At 40.6% G+C, this 22859-nt stretch overlaps 1 protein-coding gene across 2 annotated transcripts in view; it reads left to right on the top strand.

Annotated features, from left to right (window-relative positions):
* DCAF5 (DDB1 and CUL4 associated factor 5) overlaps positions 1 to 22859 on the top strand; it is a 105933-nt gene that overhangs the window by 76036 nt on the left and 7038 nt on the right. For both annotated transcript variants that reach the window (XM_049897613.1, XM_049897614.1), the window contains exons 7-8: positions 7292 to 7358; positions 19866 to 19993. In XM_049897613.1, coding sequence (XP_049753570.1) covers positions 7292 to 7358; positions 19866 to 19993 — 195 coding nt within the window. The remainder of the gene's footprint in view (positions 1 to 7291; positions 7359 to 19865; positions 19994 to 22859) is intronic.

Here is a 22859-nt window from a genome sequence, read left to right as displayed (position 1 = left end):
CCCTGGTAACATGTCCAAAGTATTTGAGACTGAGTCTCATCACCCTTGCTTCTAATGAGTATTCTGGTTGTATTTCTTCCAAGACAGATATGTTCATCTTTTTTCCCCAAGGCTCATTTGGGTAGACTTGAACCTCCAACCTTTTGGTTACCAGCTAAGCACATTAACCATTTGTACCACCCAGAGACTCCATGTATTATATATTTATTTATTGTTAGGAGGTGCTGTTGAGTCAGTTCAAACTCATAGTGACCCTATTCCTATGTACAACAGAAACAAACACTGCTGGGTCCTGTGCCATCCTCACAATCGTTGCTATGTTTGAGCCCATCGTTGTAGCCAATGTGTCAATCAAAATATAAATATATATACGTATATATATATATATATATATTTTTTTTTTTTTTTTATATATATACCACCACTCATTTGTCAGTTTTTTGTACTTTGGTGGCTTGTGTGATGCTGGAAACTATGCTGCCGGTATTTCAAATACCAGCAGTGTGACACTGAAGTGTGACACTGAAGCTGTGGTGGACAGGCTTCAGTGGAGCTTCCAGACTAAGACAGACTAGGAAAGAAGGATATCACACTCGGTGAAGTAGTTCTAAAAACATTGTCTAGTGAAAACCTTCTAAAAACATTGTCTAGTGAAAACCTTATAAATAGCAGCAGAACATTGTCTAATATAGTGCCAGAAAATAAGCCACTCAGGCTGGGAGACACCCAGAATACAACTGGGGAAGAGCTGCCTCCTCAAAGTAGAGCTGACCTTAATGACATGGATGGAATAAAGTTTTTAGAACCTTCATTGCTGATGTGATTTTCCTGTATGTTGTAAATCCTGCCTCTATGATGTTAATGAGACAGGCTTAGCGGTAGTCATGTTAATAAGGCAGGACTCAATCTACAAGATTAGGTTGTGTCTTCGGTCAATCTCTTTTGAGATCTAAAAGAGAGAAACCAGCAGAGAGACAAGGGGAACCTCATACCACCAAGAAACAAGAGCCAGGAGAATAGCATGTCCTTTGGACCTGGGGTCCCTGCACTGAGAAGATCCTCGACTGAGGAAAGTTGATGACAAGGACCTTTCCCCCAGAGCCGACAGAGGAAGAAAGCCTTCCCCTGGTGCCGGCACTCTGAATTCAGACTTCTAGCTTCCTAGATTGTGAGGGAATAAATTTCTCTTTATTAAAGGCACGAACTTGTGGTATTTCTGTTATAGCAGCACTAGATGACTAAGACAGTCGATATCCTAGGCAGTAGTGAGCTGAAATGGACTGGTATTGGCCATTTTGAATCAGACAATCTGTGGTCCGCTATGCCAGGAATGACAAATTGAAGAGGAATGATGTTGCATTCATCATCAAAAAGAGCATTTCAGGATTTATCCTGAAGTGCAACGATGTCAGTGATAGGATAGTATCCATACACCTACAAGGAAAACCAGCTAATAGGACTATTATTCAAATTTACACACTGACCACTAATGCCAAAGATAAGGAAATTGAAGATTTTTACCAACTTCTGCAATCTAATTGATCAAACATGCAATCAAGATGCATTGGTAATTACTGGTGATTGGAATGTGAAAGTTAGAAACAAAGAAGAAGGATCAGTAGTTGTAAAATAAGGCCTTCATGATAGAAATGAAGCTAGAGATCGCATGATAGAATTTTGCAAGACCAATGGCTTATTCATTGCAAATACCGTTTTTCATCAACATAAATGGTAACTATACACATGGACCTCACCAGATGGAATATATAAGGATCAAATTTACTACATGTGTGGCGGGAGATGATGGAGAAGCACAATAATCATCAGTCAGAACATGGCTGGGGCCAACTGTGAAACAGGCTATCAGTTGCTCATATGCAAGTTAAAGTTGAAGCGGAAGAAAATTGGAACAAGTCCACAAGGGTCTAAGTATGACCGTAAGTATATGCCACCTGAATTTGGAGACCATCTCAAGAATAGATTTGACACATTGAACACTAAAGGGCTGAAGAGCAGACGAGTTGTGGAATGACATTAAGGACATCATACATGAAGAAAGCACACTTATTGCTGTTGAGTCGATTCTGACTCATAGTGACCCTATAGGACAGGGTGGAACTGCCCCATATGGTTTCAAGGAGCAACTGGTGGATTTGAACTGCCAACTTTTTGGTTAGCAGCTGAGCTCTCAAGCAAAAGGTCATGAAAAAGACGGGAAAGAAAGAAAAGACCAAAATGGGTGACAGAAGATACTCCGAGACTTGCTCTTGAGCATAGAGTAGCTAAAGCAAAAGGAAGAAATGGTGAACTAAAAGCTGAACAGAAGATTTCAAAGGGTAGCTTGAGAAGACAAAGTAGTAAAGTATTATAATGAAATGTATAAAAACTTGGAGTTAGAAAACCAAAAAGAAGAACACACTTGGCATTTCTCAGTCTGGAAGAACTGAAGAAAAAATTCAAGCCTTGAGTCGCAGTATTGAAGGATTCTTTGTGCAAAATACTGAACAACACAGGAAGCATCAAAAGAAGATGGAAGGAATGCACAGTCACTGTGTCAAAAAGGATTGGTCAACATTCAACTATTTCAGGAGGTAGCATATGATCAAGAACTGACAATACCGAAGGAAGAAGTCCAAGCTGTACTGAAGGCATTGGTGAAAAACAAGTCTCCAGGAGTTGACAGAATACCAACTGAGGTGTTTCCATAAACAGATGCAACACTGGAAGCACTCGCTCATCTATGCCAAGAAATTTAGAAGACAGCTACCTGGCCAACCGACTAGAAGAGATCCATATTTGTAAGTGATCCAGCAGAATGCGGAAATTATCAAACAGTATCATTAATATCATACTCAAGTAAAATTTTGTTGATGATCATTCAAAAGCAGCTGCAGCAGTACATTGACAGGGAACTGCCAGAAATTCAAGCTAGATTCAGAAGAGGACGTGGAACAAGGGATATCATTGCTGATGTCAGATGGGTCTTGGCTAAAAGCAGAAAACACCAGAAAGATGTTTACCTGTGTTTTGTTAACTATATAAAGGCATTCAAGTGTGTGGATCATAACAAATTATGCATAACATTGCGAAGAGTGGGAATTTCAGAACACTTAATTGTGCTCATCAGGAACCTGTACATAGACCAGTATGCAGTCACTGGAATAGAACAAAGGACTTCTGCATGTTTAAAGTCAGGAAAGGTGTTTGTGTCAGAGTTGTATCCTTTCACCATAATCAGTCTGTATGAGCAAATAACTGAGAAGCTGGAATATATGAAGAAGAATGTGGCATCAGGATTGGTGGAAGGCTCATTAACAACCTGTGATATGCAGATGACACAATCTTGCTTGCTGAAAGTGAAGAGGGCTTGAAGCATTTACTGATGAAGGTCAAAGACTACAGCCTTCAGTATGGATTACACTTCAACAAAAATCCTCACAACTGGATCAATAAGCAACATCATGATAAACAGAGAAAACATTGAAATTGTCAAGGATTTCATTTTACTTGGATCCACAATCAATGCCCATGAAAATAGCAGGCAAGAAATCAAATGGCATATAGCACTGGACAAATCTGCTGCAAAAGACCTCTTAAAAGTGTTCAAAAGCCAAGATGTCACCTTGAGGACTAAGGTGCTCCTGACCCAAGCCATGGTATTTTCAATCACCTCATGTGCGTATGAAAGGTGGACAATGAATAAGGAAGACCTAAGAAGAATTGATGCATTTGAATTATTGTGTTGACGAAGAATATTGAATGTACCAGGGACTGCCAGAAGAACAAACAAATCTGTGCTGAAAAAGTACAGGCAGTGGCAAAATGGACTCGAAAAGAGAGAGTGGAAGGAGGGAGCGGGCTGTCTCATTGGGGGGAGAGTAATTGGGAGTACGTAGCAAGGTGTGTATAAGTTGTTGTGTGAGAGACTGACTTAATTTGTAAACTTTCTCTTAAAGCACAATAAAAAATTATAAATAAATAAAGTACAGCCAGAATGCCTGTTAGAAGCAAGGATGGCAAGACTCTGTCTCACGTACTTTGGACATGGTATCAGGAGGGACCAGTCCCTGGAGAAGGACATCATGCTTGGTAAATTAGGGGGTCAGCATAAAAGAGGAAGATCCTCACACAAGATGGATTGACACAGTGGCTGCAACAGTGGGGCTCATACATAGCAACTATTGTGAGGATGACACAGGACTGGGTAGTGTTGCATTCCGTTGTACATAGGGTTGCTTTGTGAGTCCGAACTGACTAGATGACACCTCACAACCACATAAATATATATACATATGTGTACATATATACATATGTGTGTATGTTGGTTTTTTTTTTTTTTAACTGGTAGACAGTTCTTTTGTGTTCTTGTTCCCCTTCCCCCCGTGTGTCTTAATTGGGGGTTTAAGTTTCAAGTGCAAGTAGTTTGTTTGGAAATACAGGAAACAATAGAAGAGTGGGAAAGTGAGACAGACACAGGAAGGATGCTTTAGTAATCCCAGGACAACTGTGGGCAATTGGAGTTTAATCCTGAGGGGAAACAGTGTAGAACACACACCTCAGAGTTATTCCATCTGAGGGACAAGGAAACTGAAGTAGTCATACACCAACTCCTTTCAGGTGGTTGAGGGCTGCTCCCAGGGAGTGTTCATGCCCCAGAGCAACCTCTGAAGCCTTCCTAGGGTTTGAAGAAAGCCCTCAGGCAGAGATACTGATGTTGACAGGAGGAGATCAGTCAGTGTACAGTGCAGTAAGGCCTGAGGTTTATGAACAGGGCATCAAGGAGTGAGCTATGGCATTCTTCTAGTTTCTGTTAAAATGGTAGACCTCTTGAGCACCCTTCCACGTCTTTACCCAAGGCCACCTCAGGTCTCTTATTCCCTTGACTCTTCTGTGGATCGCTTGGTATCCTTATCTCTCATAATGGCACCTAATGATTTCTACTTTGTGGCATGATAGTTGTGTACATACATGTATTATATTTTCTACATGTCTTATTTTTCTACATGATTTAAGCTCCTTGGGAGCCTCAGGTATTACCTTGCACATCTTTATAACCACTAGGGTGCCTGACATAGAAGGCAAGTGCTGAGTTAGTATGTAATGAAGGAATCTTTCCCCCAGCTGTTTTGCCAAGCAGACCGTGAGAGAAAGTCCTTGGCCTCCTGAATTTCAACTTCTGAACTTCAACCAGCATAGTGTCAGAAGCTGTGCGAAGTTACTAGATGAACCCTAAAGTCAGGGCAATGAGGAATCATCTTTTTTTTTTTTTTTTTTTTAAGGAAACTTTTTAATTGAAGTATAACAGGATTAGGACTAAAGACTAGTAAATTAGTAAGTTGATTTTTAAACTATTTAGTATTTTTGTGAGGTATGAAGTTTTGGACTGATACTTTTAGAATTGTTCTCAGTGTCATTTTCAAGTAAGAAGTTTTATTTAGAAAACTGTAGATATTTCTTTTTCTAGGAAAATAAACAGATGGAGCCAAAAGGTAGGAAGTAATGCTGATCTAAACATAAAGTAAAAACACTTTTGTTAATCTTTGGGAATAAATGAGCCCTCAGAATTGCTCACTTGTTGCTTCTAGACAATGCATTTATGAGTCCTAATTAGACTAAGGCTTAGTGTCTTATCTTCTTATAATCAAGCAGTTTGAAGCTGCCACGTAAAAGAGGATTGCTTATGCCCCCGGCACTAACTCATGGTTGGGTTGGCAATGGCTTCCTGCTTAAAGATGTTAGCTGGCAGCAGGGAAGTTCAGGATATTTGACCTTGCATAAAATAAAGTGCCTACCATTATGTGTGGAAACACCTAGTTTGGGCTTTCCAAGCAAGAACTATGATCACTTTCATTTATCCTCTTGCTTTGAAGACAAAGTGAGTAGTGAACCCTTCCTTAAGATGGTTCAGAAGATGAGAATGCCTTTTCTGCTTAGGGAAAAATACTGAGGTACGCTTCCCTTCTGCTGTGTGAGTATTTTCCTAGCAAAGGAAGAATTGATTTATCTTTGTGAGGTATCTAGTATTCTATAAGAAGGCATAGCTAGCGTAGCTAATGGCCAGTGTTTCAGTCTCCCCACCCAGAGACACCTTGGAAGACAGGCCTGGTGATCTGCATCGAGAAGGTCACAGCCTTGAAAACCCTAATGTAGCGGTTCTGCTTGCACACATAGGGTTGCCATGAATTGGAATGGACTCGACGACAACTAACAACAAGAATCCTAATAGAAAGGAAGGGAATAATTATAGCATGCTTCCTGCATGCCACACACAATGGTAGGCACTTTATTGAGAGTCGTTCTGAAATTAAATCCAGTTTGTAATCATATTCCGATTTTACCAATGAAGAAATGGAGGCTTCAAAGTTTAATGTGTTCATTAGTCATGTAGCTAGTAAGTGGTGGATATAGAAAATGACAGATTCAAGCCCAGTTCTGTCTGACTATAAAGTTCATGTACTTTCTGCCCTAGAATTGGGATGGCACAGATTGAATGTGATAGTGAGCTGTGGCATGTTTAATTAATTTGGATTCAGTGGAGATGAGGTATCCCTCTGTCAGTGAGCTGAGAGGTCATTCTTTCGATTACAGCTGAAGAAGCTGGGGGATGCATGACTTTTTCATGTTAATGATGGTTATATATTCCCTATGCATGGGATGAAAATCTCCGTGGCTGAGCTTAGAGAAAACTACCCCCCACCCCCCGCCGCCAAAAACAATTCACCATTGGTGTCTTTGTGTCAGTCTGCCTTTGACATGACTTATGAATTAAAGCAATCACTATTCCTGTTCAGAATGCCTGCTCTTACTCATTCCCAGAAACATTCTGGCAGACTATTTTATGACCATATATCCCAAGACTATTGCTCCCCATAAAATCCTCTGAGATCTCATGGAACCATTTTTAGCAGCGATAGAAAAACCTACAAATCAGTTCAACCTTCCTCCCCTTGGATTCTAGTTGCTTCTGAACGTTTTCCATCTTACTCTGCTGACAGAAACTGAAAACAGTGGATTCTGGTCCTTTTTATACCTATATACATTGGCCCACTGCCAAGGGACTCAGTAGCGATGCCCTAAAAAGTTCATCACGGGCCCCCTGCCTCCCAATTCCTCTTAGCAGCCAATGAGCCTTTCGATTTGCAAGTATTTTTAAGGGGCTGTTTACGTTTTGGTGCCTTATGAATATATGTCCATTTATCTTATTTATCACTTTTTTTCAATCTTTATAGATATATATTTATAAATAAATACAAACATTAAATCCTTTTTTTTTTTTTTTTTGTCCAAACAGTACATCCTGTCAGGCTCTGATGACTTCAACCTCTACATGTGGAGAATTCCTGCAGATCCAGAAGCAGGTGAGTGTATCCTGTGTAGCCCAGTACTAATTCACTCTGTTGACCTTGCCCTGAAAGGACAGATATGTAGCTAAAGAGGAAGATGTTTCTTTTTTAACATAATAAGCAGTTTATCAGAAAAGTGACCAAAGGAAATTGTAAAATAAAAATTAGAAGCTAGATTTAACTGTAACCTTCACACATAGCCTTATCTGCTATCTCAGACTTTTTTCTCCTTAGAAGCTGTCTTTAGACCTCATAGATTTCCTTTATGTCTGTTTTCCTCTCTCCTATTTCACACCTGGAATATTTTTATCTTGTAAATGCTTTTCCTGTGTTATCCATCTCCATATTCTAGCTTCTTACTCTATAGACAGTTGCTAGAACCTCTTCCATTCCTTTGGTCTCCCTGGTGATGTTAACTAAAGGGAGGCTTTCCCTGGGGTTTGTCTGACCCTATACATCAAAGCACTTAGGAAGAAATATTTCTGCATTTGCTGTAGATGTATTCCAAGAAAAGCCTGCAGCTTTCCATGAATTTGGTTCTAGGCCATCTGAGCTTTCAGATGACGTAGATCATTCCTCATTCTTGATAATGGTGCCCTCACATGCTCAGGAGGGTGTTACATTGGTTGCTACCTGCTGGTAGAAAAATGTCTTGTTTTTTATACCCAGACAGCTCAATACAGCCATCTGTTCCTGGAAATACAATGGCATCAAGCTGGAAAATGGCCACTAGGAAAGTAATAGAGGACTATGTCAAGTATATTATACAAAATGTATCTAGTGCTCAGAGTTTAGGGAAGTTTTTGGCTTTGCCTGTTACTGAATTAACAATATTGTTACTAAACATGTATCTTTGAAAACTTGTTGAAGCTCACACTTTGGGCATAGCTATCCTGTTGTTGCGGTCTGGTCACTAAACAACTTATGAAAAACCTTTTCCCTTTCTGGAATTTGGAAAGCCTGAGTGAAGCAGCTTACTTTTGAAGCACAACCAGATGAGGCAGCAGCAGTCTATCTGAACAAAAAGGGGTGCTCTAGCTCTAGATGCAGTTCTGTATTAAAACACTTTTCTAGGGCCCCCACCTGTAAGTCCTACATGGATACACTGCAGAAATTATCTTTGGGTTTAATTATATCTTTCACCTGATCTTGAGAAGCTATTAATTATTAAGTCAGGGTACCTTTTTTAAAAATTCTTATAAAAATAAATGTAACACAACATCTGCCAATTCAGCATTTTTCAGGTGTACAATTTAGTAATACCAGTTACATTAATCATGTTGTGCAACTGTCACCCAGAATTGTTGCCAAATTTCCCGTCACCATAAACTGAAACTCAAGTCAATGTGACTTTTAAAACAGAAGTTGGATAATCCCCCAGGGACTGTTCTCTGGAATATTTTTCACATTTGGATAAAGACAGAAGGCGAAAAGAATTAGCAATAGTGTTGTAGATTTTTTCCCTCTCTCTGCTGACTTCTGTACTAACTTAGGGTAGGGTGATTTTAGTAGTTTAGAAGGGCTGTTGTTAGGCTGCCCTCTTAAGCAGATGATTGTGCAGTCCCTCGCTTGGCAGGACCTGATGCTTGATTTGGCATTGCAATATTAAAACTGAGGAATGGATACTCAGACTTCCCAAGGAAAAGAATCTATTTCTAGATTCTCAAATTGTGTGTATTCTTTCATAAAATTGATATTTCTGAAAAGGCATCCATCTTCTTTTTTCTCCTTCCCCTTCCCATTTGCTCTCCTCCCACCTTTACTAAAAGGCCATCTGAACCATACCGTACGTTACCCTGAGATGTAAAAACCTCCAAGGTACTAAAAAATCAAAAGGCCATAACCTGATTCTCCCGTCTTTTCTTCTTAAGGGATGCACTTAAAATAAATTGCTTCTTTTTATATATGGTTGGTGGTGCAGTGGCTAAGAGCTCGGTTGCTAACCAAAAGGTTGGCAGTTTGAATCCACCAGCCACTCCTTGGAAACTCTATGGAGCAATGCTACCCTATCCTATAGGGTCACTGTGAGTTGGAATCGACTCGACAGCAATGTTTTTTTGTTTTTTTGAGGTAGTTTTTATAAAAATTAAAAGTATATTTGTTGTTTTGATCAGTTGTGTTCCAATAATAATTGTAATGATAAATCCAAGAGAAAAATCTTAATACTTAAAGCCTTATGGTCACAGTAAGTAAAGAAATGGAAAGTTTCTAGCCACCTAGAAGCCATTATGCGCCCTCCTCTAATCATAGTCCCTTCCCTTCCCTCACACTTTTATTGAGGAATAACCTAATATCTGAACTTAAACCTCTGCTAGGATGCCTGCCACAATAAGTTGCTGTAGTCTCAGGATAGCTCCAGTGATTAGAAAGTTCTTAGATTAAGCTGTACTCTATTCCCGTGTAGTCCCTTGAGTGGTGATTTACTAAGAACAGACCTTGTCCCTCTTCATCGTACTAGCCTATTAGTCATTTGAAGGTAGCGCCTGTGTCCCCCCCACCATATTCTCCAGAGATAGCATTCCAAGTTTATTTAGTAGTTCCTCAAAGAAACGTTGCTATACTGATTTCTTTCCTCTAAATTTGTGCCAACTCTGTTTAAGTATTGACTGAACAAATTCAGTGGATGTGGTCTGATTGGGCCAGAGAAAATCTGTGGCTTCTTGATTGTGCTACATAGTGTTTGAGAAAGTACACCTAGGATCCCATAAGCTTTTTGGAGACCATACAGACTCATGATCTACTTATATTATACTTAGCGTTGGCTAGAAGCCCCACTGTTTCCACATGGGCTGTGATTGGTCTTGGATTCCCATCCTTTACTTGTATGCTTGGGTTTCTTTGTATTTAAGGACAGACCCTTGTGATTATCCCTCTTGTTGGATTCACTAACCGGTAGTTGAAGGGTTTGTTTTCTCTGGATCAGCTTTCAGCATTACATCATCCATCTGTCATAGCAAGCCTGTCCCTTTGATCATCATCTTGCTCTGCATATAACTAAAGCACCTTTCTGGGTGATTTTTAGCAAGCCTTGGCTCATTTGGGGCTTCTGCCTACCTGGCAGTGTTCTGACAGAACCCACCTTGTTCTTTTCTTTGTTCTTGTTTGTGTTTCTTTCCTTTTTCTTTCTATTCTTCTTCTTCCTTGTGTTTTTTCACTCCTTTTGATATTTTTGTGATTAAGTACTTGGTAATGTAACACTGGAGCCCTGGTGGCTCAGTGGTTAAGAGCTCGGCTTCTAACCAAAAGGTCAGCAGTTCAAATTCACCAGCTGCTGCTTGGAAACCCTATAGGGCACTTCTACCCTGTCCTATAGGGTCACTATGAGTTGGAATTGAGTCAATGGCAATGGGTTTATTTATTTTTTTTAATATAACACTGGTACATAATTTTTAAAGGAAATATTATAAAAACTTATTTAAAAAAAACGGCACAGCAGTTCTTTTTTCTCTCTTCCTGTAACATGCTCATAATATTTTACAGTTTTTTCAATTTTGGTCATCCTCTATTGACTTTCTACTATAGCAATTAGCCAGTTTCCCAAAAGAGGAATCTTCGATCTCCTACTTGGAGGGTATTTGCCTGGTTAAACTATGGTTCTAGAAGCCAAGCAGGGGAATGGGGCTAGGAGTCTCACAGAGCTATACACAGGTGTTTGTTTAATTCCACCCCCTGCTGTGCCTGGTGTCCACCAATGCAAAGCCTCTTTAGGTGAACTCCAGCTGGCAACCCATTCGCCCCAGGCTTCTGCACGTGTGAGGAAGGGGCAGCTTCCTGGTCATGTGGGCAGAGGGGAAGAGCTGTGTAGCACAACTACTCTTCCTACAGGCTTCCAGTTCATCCTGCTTCAGTCCTCCTCTTCACCCTGGCATTTGGGGGAACTGGCACCTCCAATTTTTATGTATAATCTCTGTTTTTAAATAATGGGGAGTAGTTTTAAAAAATATTCAGCAAGGCTCAGCAAGTCAAAACGAATCATCTGCAAGCTAGATACAGCCCTTAGGTTCTAGCTTTGAATCTTTAGCCTACTGCCTCTTTGACTTAAACAGTTATGGAAGGAAGAAGAGCACACTTTCTATGTATGCAAGTTTGTTAAATATAAAATAATAAGGCAGGCTAATATATAAGGGGAAGCTGGCTTGGTTTTATAGACCCAGAACTTGATTTAGATCACAAACAATCAGCATTTATTGAATGCCTGCTGTGTGCTTCACAATGCATACCAGATACTGAGAGAACTACATGGAGAGCAGTCCTGAGTGTGAGCCAAAGGCATAGGCATCTCTCCCCGCACCCCACTCCTGCTCAGAAAGACTGTCAATCATTGAGGAAATTTTTCTGCTACACAAACTTAAAAGATGAAAATTTACTGTATAAACATACTACCTTCGGAATTGGCTGAATAATTGATATGGGGCTTCTTGGTGTGCTGAAATATCATTTCAAGATATAAAACGTGTACCCACAGTAAAACTTGCTAGCTGGCAAGATCAGGCCCAATTTTTTAGATGATACCAACTCATTTCTAAGACCTCTTTGAAAATTAGAAGAAGGAAAAGAACTGGGAATTTTGCTGTGGCAAAGAAAAAGCCAATGGACTTTTTTTTTTTTTTTTTTTTTCTGATGAGAATGTTCTATATCTCAAGTAGGTAGGAAGAATACCTGTTTTTATGTGATAATTCTGAAATTAAAATAAACATATCAAGTAAAAGTAGAATAAAAGTTGCATATAGAGCTAGTGTTGTTGGAAGGAGAATTAGGTTTAAAATTATATCTGGATTCAAGTCCACACTGCTAGCAACTAGCTGACTGGGTGTTCCTAGGTAAGTAAAATATATATATATAGTAATTGTCTGAGCCTCAGTTCCTCCTGTAAAATGTTCCAATCTGCTTCATATTGTGAGATGATTTAACAGACTTGGAAGCTTTTAGAAAGCTATATGCTTTCAAACGTAAGATGTGATTATTACGTATAAGAGATCAGCGTAGATCCATAATTTCTAAAGCCTTTTCTCCCTAGTGACTTAGGTATGGAAGTAATGGGTTTGGCAAAGTGTAGAGGAGGTGAGTGTCTCTTGAAAATATTCATATTGTCTTTACCTTCCCTTTCCCCAATTCTTGTTGGAAAGGGCTTTAGGGTTTTCACAGATAGAATTGCTTTTCCTGAGATATGCCTCTACGCTGAGGCCTTACTATTTATGGAAAATAGCATAATGTAATAGAGTCGGCCTGGGTTTAAATTCCTGATCCATTCATTTAGTTGGGGGTTGTGGAAAATTTTTTCAACCTTACCAAACTTAAGTTTCTTCATCCGTAAAATGTTGTTATGGATAACAGCAACAATACCAACCTTCTTAGGTTATTGTGAGGGAATACTTAGTAGCTATTCAATGATTGTTATTCCTCATTAACCACGTACTTTCCTTTTAAAAACTCCTTAGAAGCCAAGACATTAGCCTTCTTTAGTGCCCTCCTGAATGCCCTGTTGAGTTGTTCTTGCATGAACGTTACTCTTGATACATCAGTAGTTCGAGAGAGGAAGTTATATGATAAATTTTCCCCTGAAGGGAGAGGAAAACTCACAGTTTCACCACCAGTTTCACTCCCATTGCCAGTAGGCTGATGAAGTAGGCTGCAAACAGCTGGAAACATGTTATCATGGGCTTGCATATGTGTGCATGCTTTGTCTCTCCTTTTTCTAAACTTACTTTCATTCCCCCTGAGTTAAGGCCTGGGCATCTGGTTTTTCCTCCCACGCAATTAGAAGAACAACTGTTTCTAATTGGCCACAAGTAGCTGGTTGCAAACACTTCTGAAGTATAGATGATGAAAGAAGAATTCAGTGTAATTGACGTTTTTTGTGCAATTAAGCCATGCTGCCTGTGGAACTCTTTGAGCCTCACTGACAGGACTTCCTCTCCCCATCTGGCTTTTTTTCAGCTCTTAAGTGGTTACGTGGTTCCCAGGAGGCGGCCACTGTGCTCTCTGTATTGTCAGTACCCTTGGTTGTACTTCCCTCTGTGGTTTGAAACTTGGAGACCCCGGGACTCTTCCTTCAGTTCTTTTGGAATTGTTAGAGGTCATCTGGACACCTCTTCTAGAAGTACCCAGGAAATGGAATAGTCTCTTCCCCTCATAGCAGTAAATCTTAGTTCTACCAGTGGAGTCAGAAATGAAACGATATTTACAAGGCCTCATTTTGGCAGATGATAACTTTATTTTCCTTCAAGCCCTGCTCCAGAAAAAATGAAGAGATTTTTTTCCATTTGTTTACTCATTACGTTTTGACTTTAGGTAAGACATTATGCAAAGCCCTATGGACAGAGTAAAAGATAAACACATCCTTGCCCTCAAAGAGCTTCCAGTGTAAGAAGGAATGAGAAAAGAGTGTGTGTGTATGCACACACGTGTGATTTTAAAATGGGCTCTGGGGCTTATAAAAGTGGGTAATTAAGAGGGACATGAAGAGACCATAGGAGATGTGGAAAGTTTTCATGGAATTAGCATTTCAAAGGACTTTGTATAAAACCATAATTATCTGTTACTTCAAGGGTAGAATTGACATTTAAAATAATCTAATCCTAGTGTATATGTTGGAGCCCTGGTGGCACAGTGGTTAAGAGCTTGGCTGCTAACCAAAAGGTCAGCAGTTCGAATCTACCAGCTGCTGCTCCTTGGAAACCCTATGAGGCAGTTTTACTCTGTCCTGTAGGGTCACTATGAGTTGGAATCGACTCAACAGCAATGGGAGGGTTTTACTACATATTTTGGACTCCCTCGGTGATACAAATGATCAATGCACTCAGTTGCTAACCAAAAGATTGGAGGTTCAAGTCTACCCAGAAGTGCTGTGGGAAAAAGGCCTGGCAATTACTTCCAAAAAGTCAGCCACCAAAAACCCTATGCAGCACAGTTCTACTCTTACACACAGGACACACTGTGAGTCAGAATCTACTTGACAGCAAGTATTTTTGTAAGTAGATTTTTAATTGCTAATTCTGTTCCTGTAATGATTACAGGACTATACAGGGTTTCTATTCTGTCCTGACCCTTAAGAGTCTTGAGGGGATAAACTTCCCTGGCTGACTGTTGTGAAAGAGGGAGGTGGTGGGTAAGGAAGGAAAGGGAAGTAAGGACCTGTTGTGAATTGAATCATGTCCCCCAAAAATATGTGTATCAATTTGGCTAGGCCATGATTCCCAGTATTGTGTGGTTGTCTCATGTGATTGTCTCATGTGATTTTCCTATGTGTTGTAAATCTTGTCACTATGATGTTAATGAAATGGATTAGCAGCAGTTATGTTGACAAGATCTACAAGATTAGATTGTCTTTTAAGCCAGTCTCTTTTGAGATATGTAAGAGAGAAGTAAGCAGAGAGACATGGGGACCTAATATCACCAAGAAAGCAGCAACGGGAGCAGAGCTCAGCTTCTGGATTCGGGGTTCCTGCGCGGAGAAGCTCTTAGAACAGGAAAGATCGATGACAAGGACCTTCTCCTGAGTCCACAGAGAGAGAAAGCCTTCCCCTGGAGCTGACACCCTGAATTTGGACTTGTAGCCTACTAGACTGTGAGAGAATAAATTTCTCTTTGTTAAAGTCATCCACTTGTGGTATTTCTGTCAGGATCTATCCACTTAACTTCTTGTGTTGTCTGGGGGCATTTGGCCTTAGCATTTTAGAAAAGTCTTCATCTGGATTCTAAGCAAAGTGTTTTCTCTGAGTACTAGGATCCTGGAGTCCCCTTAGGAAATGAATGAGTCACTGATGCTGGAATCCTGTGAGATAGCCAGCTCTCATTTTCTTTTCCAAAGCCCTGCAGTAGATAAGACAGGTTATAAACCTGCCCCACCTCGCCAGCATCTCTTCTGAACTGAAGGAAAGATGGATATATGGGTGCTTTACCCTCTACTTGTGAAGGAGACCTACAAAATGGTGCCACTATGTTTGGCTGAGTCATCCAGAACAGATGGCCCAGAGAAATGGCTGTTGGTTTGTACTCTTGATTGTGTTTCTAAGGGAGTGAGATAAGTAGGGGTGGATATGTGTGCATGTGCACACATACATGCACATACACAACTCCGTGTGTGCTTACGGAAGGGTTTAGTGAATCAGGGCCACTCACGTTTTGTAGTAGTCTGAATTACAAATATCTAAAGTATATGTTTAAGTGATTTTTTTTGCCTTATCTCTATAGACAGAACAATTATATAAACAAAAGGCAGCTCAGGGATGAGCTTTTTGCTGAGTATGTGCTATTTTATTCACTGATGCCCATGATTAATTATTAGATTATAACTCAGGAATACTGGTTGCATAGTAGTTAAGTGCTTGGCTGCTAACTAAAAGGTCCGTGGTCCAAACCCACCAGCCGTTCCTTGGGAGAAAGGTGTGGCAGTCCGCTCGCATAAAGATTTACAGCCTTAGAAACTCTACGGAGCAGTTCTACTCTGTCCTATAGGGTAGCTAAGAGTTGAAATCAACTCAACAGCAGTGAGATTCGTTTTTTGTTTAAATCATGACTTGGCTAGGCAACCATGGGGCAAAGGTGATCCTCACTTGGATCTCTTCACCTGCAGCCTTGGAGAATACCCTGACTGCTTCACAGAGAGAGTAGGCGGTCCATGTAGTTCTTGGAAAAAATATTCCCTGCATAACTCCTTCCAACATGATCCTGCTGATGACTGGCACAATCTGGCCAGGTAATGGAGGAGAGGTGACCCCCGGTTCTTACTGATACTGGCCCAAACCAAACCAAACACACTGCCGTCGAGTCGATTCCGACTCATAGCAACCCTGTAGGACAGAGTAGAACCGCCCAATAGAGTTCCCAAGGAGTGCCTGGCGGATTCGAACTGCCGACCTGTTGTTTGGCAGCCGTAGCATTTAACCACTACGCCACCAGGGTTTCCGGTGATACTGGCATCTTAACTTAAACATTTTAGACTAAAGTATGAGCTATCTGGTTTATACAGATCTCCAGGACTAATAATTTATTCTCTAAAAATCACTGTATTGAAACTATATAGTAGCAGTTGTATTCGGTCATTTGAAACGTAGAAGCTAGGAAAGAAACTAGTAGAGAGAGCCTCTCTGGAGCTCATTCATTGGTATGATGCTGTGTACACAGCCTTGGTTACCTTAAACAAATGGCAGGAATAATTCTTCCTGTACCTGTTTTTATCATCACTCTATTGGCTCTATTGACTTCCTCCTCTTTTTCAGATTTCCTAGCTACCGATTTGGGTAGGAGGAAGGAGAAAAGCACTATATTAAATTTGCTGCCAACAAGAGAAAGGAGATGAGGTCACAGTGCATGAAAGAGCAATAGAAGCAGTTTTTCCATGGTCTGAATTTTCAGGCATTGATACCCTTCAATTATTCTTTAGATCTGAAAGCTGTTATAATTGTACTCCCAGGAACCATGAAGGAAAGACTGATTTGGCTGATAAATTTTAGTTCTATGGTAGCTAATTCTCAAGACATGAGACCCTCTATCTGTCCTCCTTTGGTGGTACTTATTCCAAAATTGCCCTCTCCTCAAACACTATCCATTCAAGAAAGGTTTACTGAGCACTGGCAGCAGTTGAGGCACTGTGTCCCAGGTTCTGATGCGCAAGGGTAAATAAGACAGATCCAGTCTCATGGAGTATGCAGTGTTAACAGTGTGATGAAAATCCCTATGGTCATACTTTAGAGCTTGTGCTCAAATATCACTGCATAGAAACTTCTGTCCCCCTCCCCCACCCCTTTTAATTCAGGACTTTGACAGAAAACCAACCTGTTTGATAACTGCCAGAAAGATTTAGAAATCAGTTATGAGCCTGCCTCTATCCCTATTCAAACCGTCTCATCCCCTAAAGGCAGCTGATATATGGTGGAAAAGGATATTAGGCATTGAAGCCAAACAGACTCTAGTTCCAATCCTGGCTCTTCCATTTACCAGCTGTATAATTTAGAAGAAAGTCACTTAAATTCCTTTTCATGGAGGCAGTGGGAATAAACAAGATTGGTACTAGGTTTAACCCAATATTTCTTTGCTAGTCACCATCCTAATGAGGGTCGGGGTAGGAGTAGGATGTTGGAAAAGAGGAATTCAGAGGAGACCTATGAACATCAACCCTATTCAGAAGAGAAATACCACCCAGATGAACTCTTTGGTGGGGGTGGGGTGTGGGCGGGTAAGATTCCTGTATTAAGACAACTGTTTTAGGTTTCTTAAATTTCTGTGGATCCCTTTTCTCAAGTTTATTTTTGTTTTGATTAGGCCTTAGTCACCTTCACCTCTTCCCTCCCCACCTTGGGAACCCAGCATACATAACCTACCCAAGGGTTCCCACTATGGCAGCCTACCTCAGGATTTGACCTTTCCTTAACCTTTTTCTCCATAAAAATGCACCAGTCCTATGTTTTAGTTGGAAACCATGGTGGCGCAAAAGGTCAGCAGTTCTGATCCATCAGGTGCTCCTTGGAAACTCTATGGGGCAGTTCTACTCTGTCCTATAGGGTCGCAATGAGTCAGAATCAGCTCAACTGCAGTGGGTTTGGTTTTTGTTTGGTATGTCCTAGCCACTCTTTTCCTTCATGGTTTATTAACAAACCTGGTGTTGGACTGAGGTGTGAATAGCTTTAAATCTATTATCTATCCTAGATAATTCCAATATTAATAATGTCAAATATGGGGTAAAATTTAGGCAAAGGTCATTTTGTCACTCAACAAGTAGAGCAAGCTGGCCAAGTTACAGTCAAGGGGCAGATCAGTACAATCTGAAACCTCTTGCTGTCTTAAAAAAGATAAGTATATGACAATAAGGAGGGATAGAGTGTCATGGGTTGAATTGTGTCCCCCCTAAATATCTGTTGACTTGGCTAGGCCATGATTCCCAGTATTGTGATTGTCACCATTTTGTCATCTGCTGTGATTTTCCTATGTGTTGTAAATTCTATCTCTGTGATATTGATGAGACGGGATTAGTGGCAGTTATGTTGAGGCAGGACTCAATCTATAAGACTGGAGTGTGTCTTGAGCTAATCTCTTTTGAGATATAAAAGAGAGAAGCGAGCAGAGAGATGAGGGACCTCATACCACCAAGAAAGCAGCACCAGGAGTAGGGTATGTCCTTTGGACCCGGGGTTCGTGCACCTGAGAAGTTCCTTGACTAGGGAAAGATTGATAACAAGGACCTTCCTCCAGAGCTGACAGAGAGACAAAGCCTTCCACTGGAGCTGACACCCTGAATTTGGACTTGTAACCTACTAGACTGTGAGAGAATAAATTTATCTTTGTTAAAGCCATCCACTTGTGGTATTCCTTTTATAGCAGCACTAGATAACTAAGATAGATAGCCTCCAGGAGGCAAAAGAGGAGTTGTGTCAGGAGCTCAGAAGCAGAATACAACTTCTCCAGAGCCAGCAGATTATTTCTGTGGAAGGGATGTCGTTCTAGTCATTTTCCCTCCAGTGACTGAGACAATGAGAAACATTTCAAATGAGTATTTGAACAAGGTGGAGTTGGGAGTGGGTTAGAGGCACGTGGAACAGGTATTGCCTGATGACACCTATGGCTTTGGTAGGGACCGAGAAGGTATTTGTTGATTAAACTATGTGTACTGACCCATTGAGGATTGCTCAGATTGACTCTGTTTTATATAGTTTAGAACTTGGGTGTGGGGCGTATGTGCTCTGTGTGGGTGTGATACTCTTACCAGTGAAGCTGAACCTTTGAAACTATCTCAGATTCATGAACGATGACATCTTCATCTATAAGTTCTAGACCTCTGGTATTTTTCTCAGTCTTTGAAGAAGAAAAGCCAGCTTTCTGTCAGTGGTATCTTAACTTTCATCCACGCATGGTATCTTTAAGGCCCACTCTCTAATTCAAAGTCCAAACACTTGGACCTTCTTATTATGAAGGAGCTTATGAAAGTGACGCAAATCTCCTTTCTTCATCCTTAGTTCTCCCTGCTGTTGGGGGTGGGATGGAATGGGAGGGGTATTCTCTCCATTATTTTTCCCATTTGTTTTTGTTTGTTTTGGGTTTTTTTGCTATCCTCATCATAGAAATTGAGGGTAAATGCATCAGAGATGCTTTTTGTGCATTTGAGTAATTAAATGCCTCTGTAGCTACATATCCCTGGCTCTGCTGCCTAACTGTTTCCAAGCAGTTCAGTCTCACTTTGCTCATGACTAGCCTTTTCTAAGGTAACACTTGGATTCTGTCTTGGGGATCAAAAACTTGAGAAATGTTTTAAGTGGCTTTGGCTTCATTGACAATGGAATTGCAGTGGGTGGGTGTGGGCAATACTTAAAGGCTAAATAAAGGCTTTTGGTAAGAGCACAAACGCTAAGAGAGGTTTCATCTTCCCTCTTTCCATAGCAACTTTATCTGTAAGATTAAGCGTTCTACTGGTAGTATGGTTAATAAAAAGTCTCAGCTCCCGTTGAGAGCTGTTTATCTGCCATTACTGAAACCTATTTACATTCATCCATTTCATTGCTTGGTTTTTGTTTCCTTCTTTCTCCCCAGGTGGCATTGGTAGGGTGGTCAACGGAGCCTTCATGGTGCTGAAGGGGCATCGATCTATTGTTAACCAGGTCCGGTTTAATCCCCACACCTACATGATCTGCTCTTCTGGTGTAGAAAAGATTATCAAGGTGAGGCATGTTCCCCTTCTGTCCTTTTAGAGAAATTATTACAATTCATAATTCAAAGTCTTTGGAACAATATATGTAGGACCTCATATCTAGATGTACTAAAGGTGTATCAAAATTCTCAATGATTTTGACATATTACAAAATATAGGAAAATTGATATGGTCTGAAACTGAGGGCCCCAGCCCATCACTCTCATTCCAGCTGCTAGTAACCCTTCGATCTTTTTCTGTATCTGAGGAAATAAATGAAGGTTCAGGGCAAATGATGAATTCTAGAGGACCCTATGATAACTTGGTTTTTAAATACGGATAGATGGTATTCCCCGCAAAAGTTAAAATACCACAGTTATTATTTTTTTTCTGAAGTGACATTGAAAATTTGAGAGTTTTCAGGAAAACAAAAGGTAAAAATTGATTTGTTAATGATTTGGTAGTTTTCATTTTCCTTTGTTTTTTGTGTGTTTTGGACTATCCAGAGTTCAGCCAAGTTGTATTTGATGGCAGCGGGCAGCTATCAGCGATCTTACATTGGTCAATAGTTTTATTTGCCCTTAGTTCAACTTTATTTAGGCTTTGTTGGTCCTGTGGGTCAGAGCTGATTTCTGTGGCTGCACACATTTCCTCATAGGGCTAAAACGAGGCCTCTAGATTATTTATACTGACTTTTTCTTAACCATCCAGAGTCACGCAGCTCATTCATGGTAAAGCCAGGATAAAAGCCTATCCTTTGTTCTTCCCAGTATACTGCCACATTCACCATGTAGTGAGAAGGCAGTGGACTGCCTGATGTCCTGTCAAGCCCTGTCCCTTGCATTGCTTTTCCTCCTCTTTTGGCCGGTGACCAGTGGGCTGTCACTGTGATGTGTCCTCTCTAGGACCGTTGACATCATTCTTTTTCTCAGAGTTCTCCTTTAGAAGAGAGATTCCTGTTTGGCTGTGCACTCTGAGATGCTTCTGTGCTAAGTTTCCCCAATTACTGTTTAGTCAACTGAAGTCCTTACCCTTAAGGTCATAGATTGGAAGCTAGCCAAGTTCCCAGAGGAGAGCAAGAAGAAAATGTTTTCTCTATGAGGTTATCCAGACTGAACTAGAGAGCTCACTGCCCTCAGATTCCCATGAGACCTGAACCCTGCCCCACCAGGAGGCAGGGTTAACCATCTGAACCCTTAAGAAGTCAGCACAGATGGACCATAGTGAGGGGGAAAGCAAAATGCTCTGGAGTTCTCAGCTTTGCTCTCTCAGGTGCTGTCTGGTTGGGAATGGCATAAATTTAAAGTATTGCAGGAAGGGATGTGGGAAGGAAAAGGATGAGGCCAAGTGAAATGCTGGCCTCATCTGTCTATTGGAATTAACTGCCCTTGTCTGTACTCATAACATTCAGAAAGGCCACTGAGTCTCTGCAGCCTTAAGCATTATTCTGAGTCTCTCTCCCACCTGTAAAGTGAGGAGGCTAATGGTCACTTGGCACCCTGGAGTGCCATGTGAATTACTTGTGCCTGACTATTTTAACAAATGTCACTTTTCTACTTATTTCTGAGGGGCTGAGTAACTCAAAGTGCCACATCCCACCTTGTGCTAGTCCAGCCTGAGATCTATTTTTCTGTCTCACTTCACTCTACTTTCTCCCTGTCCTTATCCTTTTCTGCCCCCTTCTAATCCAGAGGAGAAAGGTGCTGTTATCAGGTTTAGCCTCTTACTTGTCACTCATAATAGGTCTTCTATTCCTCAGGATGCCCATACTCACCAAAAGAGGGGGTTCATTTTGCAGTTAATCAGTTGAGAGAGGGCAAGATGGGGCAAATTCTGACTTTTTTTCCCAAAGACCAATTTTATTTTTTCACCACATACTTGTGATATACCTACTGTGTCCCACTTGTGCTAGGCCCTGTGGGGAACACAAAGGTAAAGGTAACAAAGGTCCTCCTAGGAATTAATGAGCCAGTAGGAAAGATAAGAAATAAAAATAACTTAAAAAAAAAAAAAGGTACACAAGAGATATAAGCAAAGTGCTAGGGAGATTAGAGGAAGGAGGGATTTGTTCCTATCTGGAGTAATCTCTGTGTAGATAATATTTGAGCTGGATTTTGAAGAATAGGTAAGACTTCAGAAGGAACGAATAAGATAGAAAGGACATTTCAAGTAGAAGGAATGGATATTTATGTATTTCATTGGATCAATAAATAGTTATTGACCACCTACTTGTGTCAGGCATTGAGCTTATGAACAAATGCTCAAAAGCAGGATAGTATGGGACCCATTCAGAATACAACTACCTGAAGAGCATGAGAAGGGGAGTACTAAGGGATAAGGCTGGGAAAGTTCGCCAGAGACAGGCTCAGAGGGTCCTGGAAGCCGGATTAGAGAGTGTGGAGAGCCCCTGAATAGCAGTTGAGGACCTTTACTGTGTAGTTTTTCTCAGTAGATGGACAAATTTCTAAGTTCAGTATAGTAGCACAAGGAGAGAAGAAAGCTCAGAGCTGCTACATAAAGCTTGTGATGGTCACTTGTGTAGATCAGAACACTTGGTACATAATTGCTTTCCATTTCAATGATGTTTGAATAAGAATTGAACTGTATCCTTTTCCTTAGCAGCCTCTAGAGCTAAACTTTTCTCTGGACTTGGAGAAAGAGCTACTTATCTATCCCTCCTTTTTCTCAAGAACCATGAGCCATTGGGCAACACATCTAGCCACATTTAAGATATAACAGGGAATTGTTCTTCCATTGCCTCACTTGTGAATTGCTGAGTTTCAGTGTAGGCAAATCAACAATTTTACAAATGTTTGAAGTTAATATTTTAAGGATGAGGGCCATCATAATAAGGAAAGTCAGTACTTTTGAGATTCAAAAGTCTCCCCAGTGATGGG

This window comes from Elephas maximus, chromosome 10 (assembly GCF_024166365.1).
Source record: "Elephas maximus indicus isolate mEleMax1 chromosome 10, mEleMax1 primary haplotype, whole genome shotgun sequence".
Classification (NCBI taxonomy): Eukaryota; Metazoa; Chordata; class Mammalia; order Proboscidea; family Elephantidae; genus Elephas; species Elephas maximus.
This window is presented reverse-complemented; position numbering and strand designations above follow the sequence as displayed.